Source organism: Corvus brachyrhynchos, unplaced genomic scaffold (genome assembly GCF_000691975.1).
Source record: "Corvus brachyrhynchos isolate BGI_N302 unplaced genomic scaffold, ASM69197v1 scaffold200, whole genome shotgun sequence".
In the NCBI taxonomy this organism is placed as follows: Eukaryota; Metazoa; Chordata; class Aves; order Passeriformes; family Corvidae; genus Corvus; species Corvus brachyrhynchos.
The window spans coordinates 4,408,074-4,413,099 of NW_008236184.1; the positions used below are offsets into that span (position 1 = coordinate 4,408,074).

The 5,026-nt window shown below is 62.4% G+C and overlaps 1 protein-coding gene across 2 annotated transcripts; it reads right to left on the reverse strand.

Moving 5' to 3' along the window:
• Positions 1–576: 576 nt before the first annotated feature.
• On the reverse strand, positions 577–5,020 carry SERINC4 (serine incorporator 4). 2 transcript variants are annotated; one of them, XM_017738179.1, is made up of 12 exons: positions 4,350–5,020; positions 4,113–4,244; positions 3,503–3,681; positions 3,321–3,400; positions 3,133–3,226; positions 2,859–3,070; positions 2,490–2,585; positions 2,292–2,418; positions 1,975–2,047; positions 1,718–1,769; positions 1,456–1,612; positions 577–1,153 (listed from the first exon to the last, which is right to left on the reverse strand). In XM_017738179.1, exons 1-12 carry the CDS (start codon positions 4,398–4,400, stop codon positions 937–939), a joined length of 1,470 nt encoding a protein of 489 aa, XP_017593668.1. In that variant the 5' UTR covers positions 4,401–5,020; the 3' UTR covers positions 577–936. The 2 variants fall into 2 exon arrangements, with proteins under 2 accessions (XP_017593668.1, XP_008636334.1); XM_008638112.2 differs by having other exon boundaries at positions 1,456–1,769.
• Between the last annotated feature and the right edge of the window lie 6 nt (positions 5,021–5,026).

Here is a 5,026-nt window from a genome sequence, read left to right on the forward strand (position 1 = left end):
GTGAGGGGCAGCCCCAGGGCACTGGGCACTGCAGTCCCTCATCTCTGCTGCTGCCATCAGAACCCCCACAGTTGCCTTGCTGCCACACTGGGACCAGTTGGGCCCCAATGGCACTCACCCTGCAGTGCCGCCCTTACCTCACCTCCTGCCGCCCTGTATCCCCAGGCTGTGCCAGCCTAGTGGGTGCCCTGGTGATGTGTGTCAGTCCTTGTCCTGCACCTGCTGCCACCACCAAAGTGTGGGCCCCCTTGGGCACAGCCCGTGCTGCAGCCCTGTGGTGCTGTGGGCCCCAGGGAGCCCCCCTGCCATGTTTGCTCTGTGGGTGGGGGCCCAGGGCTGCTATGATCCTACAGCCACACTGGCACTGTGCCCTCCCTGGGGGCAGCAGCCATAGGCTGCACACCCTCCTGCACCCCAGGACCCTGTTCCCTGCTCTGCATCCCCTGCTTGTCCCCCCTCTTCAGCAGAGCCACCCTGAAGGTGTCCTCAGCTGTAGCTGTTGTGTGGCCAGTGCTTGGGCACTGCAGGCACCCCCTCCCCTCTTCCCCATTGCAGCGGCCTGCATGGGGCAATAGCACAGGCTCAGTTCAGAATTTTATATAAAAATGTATTGAAGCAGGTATTTACAGTGAATGCACCATGGCATGGCAGCCAGGACAGAGCCCTGCTCCCCCAGTGCACCCCATGGAACCAGGGCAACCAGGCTGTGGGCTGAGCACCTGCCACCAGCTTGCTCTGGCTCTTTGGGTGGCCCTGGCTCAGCACAGGGCCAGTATCCCAGGCAGCATCCACCTCCCAGGGTTCCCCTCAGGCTCTCAGATGCTGCTTTCTCCTGGGATGGGGTCTCAGGGGAGGCCAGGAGGACCAAGCAGGGCCAGGGCACAGGCACAGGGCACGGCAGGGACCAGCCCCAGGCAGAATTTGTCCTGGCAGGGACTATGTGGAGACGTTGATGCGCTGTGGAGCACGTCGGCGCCGCACGATGCGTGACCCTGTACTGCTGCACCGGTGCTGTGGGGAGCCATGGAGGCAGAAGGGGCTCAGCAGCAGCCACAGGTAGAGCAGGACACAAACCCAGCACGAGGACACCTTCACCCAGAAGGTTGACCAGCTGCCATGTGTGAAGGTGGTCTCCAGCACCACATTCTCGTAGCTGGTGGGAGAGGGCAGACACTGAATGCACCAGGGATGCCAACACAGGGGGTTCCAGTGCCAGCTGCAGCCACCAGGCCACCCTGTGTCCCAATGGCCATGTGTCCCTGGGCATGTCATTTTGCCATGGGCCCTCCAGCCCTTTTTGCTGCACTGCACAGCTGCCACTGGAGCGGTGCAGGTCTGTGGGCACAGAGCCCTGAGCATCCCCAGCAGGCGCTATCTCGGTCATACCATCACCTGGCTTGGCACAGGGGTTTGGAGTGAGAGCAGGGAGGGCTGGGCAGCAGCACAGGGCCCTACCTGAACCAGTTGGTGAGTGTCATCATAACGTAGAGCGAGGCAAGGAAGAAGACAAAGTGGAAAGCTGAGTAGCTGTAGACCACCCGGTCCTGCTCATCCTGGATGATGAACTGTCCCCTGGCACTCTCCTCCACTTGCTCACATGTATGGTTGCTGTCTGGGAGAGTGTGGGGGCATGACAGCTCCTGCATCTCTCCCTTGCCAGCACTCCCAGGCTGGGACACAGGTTCTGCCCACTCTCCCACACGGACACTGCAGTCACCTTTCAGCTCCTCCTCCATATTCTCAGGGCAGCAGAAGCAACAGGAAGGTTTCTGCAGGGAGAGCAGAGTGGTGACAGCCCTGTGGCCACTGTGGCTGGGCTGAGCCCTGCCTAACACCAGGGCAGGTGGTGTGGGCAGCTCTCTGTGCTTGGCTAGACAGACCTGCTCCTCTCTGGGGCTGGGACAGGGCCTTTAGGTGGTGGGTCTGGGGTGCCCATAGCAGGATGACATGGAGCACAACTGCATCCATACTCACTTTAAACTCAAAACTGTAGACTTTGACCATCCAGAGGGGCCCAAAGACCTCAGCAAGGTAGGAGGCTTCATTGCTGTGCCCAGGAGAGAGGCAGAAATCATAACACAGGCACCCATCACCCTGTGCCAGGCTCCCAGCCTGCCCCATGGATTCCCCACAGCCACAGGAGGTCTGCTGTGCTGCCCCTGGCCGCCCACCAATGCCCCACTTGCTCTTGTCCTGCCACCCCTTGGGACTCCCTGGCTCTGCTGGCCATGGGGATGGGGTTCCCACGTGGTGCTGGTTGGGCTGGCTGTGCCCAGGCAGGCTACACGCACCATGCAAAGAGCACGCAGGCATACATGATAGCAGCACCCAGCACGGCGACGGTGGTGTCCTCTGTCTGCAGCTCATCCTGCTGGACCGCCGGGAAGCACACGGTGAGGTTCTGCCCCTTGTAGAGGACTGCGGGGAGGTGGAGGTGAGAAGGGCATGCATCATGGTGGGGACTGCTGGTGGTGGACAGGGACACCCACCTCTCTCTGGGGGACGGCTGGACAGTGCAGAGAAGGTGAGGTACATCACATAGCAGCTGATGATCGAGGACTGCAGCAGCCCTGACCGCGGCTGCTCTGCAAGAGTGGGGACAGAGGTGTTACTGGAGTTCCTGGAGTGCCATGAGCTGGCAGATGGGCTCTGACTGGGCCCTGCGCCCTCCTGACACTCCCCTGGCCAATGCCTTGCACCAAGGTAAAGGAGGGGCCAGCAGGAACCCTGGGGAGCTGGGTTCTCCTCCAGAGCCCAAGTGCTGGCCCTGAGCCGGGGCCCACAGTCATCTGCAGCCCAGGACATAGCTGGCCATGCAGCACGGCAGCCTCTGCCATGCTGTGCTGTCTGATACTCACTGAGCCGCACACATGGTGTAATGGAGATGAAGGACATGATGCCACAGAGGCTGCCATTGATGGCAAGCAGCGCTTTGTTGAGGTGGCAGGCGGCTGGGTGGGTGTAGAACTTGTAGAGGAAGGAGAAGGCGGCAGAAGCAAGGGTGTAGAAGGTGGCTGTGGCCAGCAGCACAGCCAGATACCAGCGCTTGTCCTGGGCAGCGCCTGTCAGCCTGCGGAAGAGTGGGTGAGCGGTGGCGGTGGGCAAGTACCCACCCGGCACCCCAGCACTCACCAGTTCTTGTTCCAGGTGTGTGCAAAGGCTGTGATCAGCACCAGCTGGATGAGGATGAAGGCGAAGCCCCCACAGACACCTATGTAGTGCCAGGCTGGGGGAAGAGGGCAGAGGTGGAGATGGCACAAGGCAGATGGGGGCCAAAAGGGGCGCCCAGGGTGCCAGCTCAGGCAGGGTGGGGGACACACCTTGGATGAAGTTGTCCTCAGGGATGAAGAAGCTGGCAGCCCAGAGGCCCACCAGCACCAGCAGCTTCAGGAGCCAGAACCTGCAGGGCAGTTAGCGTCAGTAGGACAGAACCCCTGACAGCCCCACCCCAGGGCAGCCCCATCCCAGGACACCCTGTCCCAGCCCCGTGGCCCATCCCTACCCATTGTGGAGCTGCGCACGGCAGTCAGAGCTGGAGCGCACGTTGAGCAGCAGGGCAGCCTGTGCCAGGTGGAAGCAGGCAGTGCCAAAACAGACCCGGTACACAGCCGAGGAGCCCACCAGCCACTCGCAGTCTGTGCCCCCGGGCAGGTGTTGGCACAGCACCACCGAGAAGGGCACCTGCAGGCACGGTGGTTAATGGGACAGGGCTGCTGGTGTGTCCACCCAGCACCCCCCAGTGCCCACGGCATCCAGCACATCCAAATATTCAATATTCCCACCATTCCCAATACCTTCCCCAGTACCCTGGGACCCCCAGCACGCCAGGCAAATCCTGCAACTTTGGTCCCCCTGGCACCCCCTCCCCCTTGGCACCTCCAGTACCCTTGGCACTCCCAGCAGCCCTGTTACTATCCCAGCATGCCAATATCCCCAGAATCCCAGTGCTCCTGACGCCCCTGGCAATTCTGGCATACCCAGTGCTCCCCTGCATACCCCTGGGTGCCTCGAGGTGCCTGGCACCCCAGTATCCCCAGAACTCATGGTACCCTTGAGATCCCCAGCACCCCTGGGACCCCCAGTACCCTGGGTGTCCCAGCTCCCTCTGTCACCTTTTCCGTGATAGCCTGGGCCACGGTGCGGGACAGCATGAGGCAGCACACAGCAGAGGCCAGGACATGCAGGAGCGTGTAGAGGATACGTGTGCTCGTGGACACACGGAGCCCGTGACAACCACAGCAGAGCTGGGAAGGGGCAGGGTCAGTGAGGATCCCAAGGGGCCAGCACACTCTCCCCACCCAGCCTCGCTCCCAGCCATGCTCCCAGTCCCGCCAGACCCCAAGTCCCACCTGGAAGAGCAGCGGGTGCAGGAGGTGCCCGCGTGCCCGTGTGCCCGCCATGGCCCAGCTCGGCTCTGCTCAGCGCCTGCGGCATTGATGGGATTAGGGGATTGTCAGCTCGGCCCGCCCTGCCATCTGCTCACTGCTCCCTCCAGGCAGCCACCCCTGGGGTGCTCCATGGGCACTGCCCAGTGACTCCTGGCCATGGGCAACCCTGCCCAGACCCCGGCCCCTCATTGGGCAGGGAGAGGCCATGGCAGGTGGCCTGGATATGAGCTTGCATGAGGGGCATGTGGTGTCTGCACACGATGTCTTCCTGATCCCATAGCAGTGCCATACAGCTGTATGGAGGATATGGGTTTTACTGAAGGGCTGAAGCAGCCCCGGACACAGAAGCGCCCAAGGGACACAGGTACCTCACTGGGTAGTGGGACGGCATGAAGAACATCCAGCGGGTAGCAGGATGCCCCAGGGTCGGCAGGAGCTGGGGACGAGCAAGGATATACAGGGGGCACTGTGCTAGGGCTGGCGTCACCTTTCTTCAGCTGCTCTACAGCCATTCGGGCTTTGTGCTGGCAGAGGCCTGACACGGCGGATGCCGGGGTCGCGGCTGCAGCGGCGGTGACACAGATCCCCCGTGTCCCCGGTACCACACACAGCGTGGGGCACAGCCCGGCGCGAGGGAC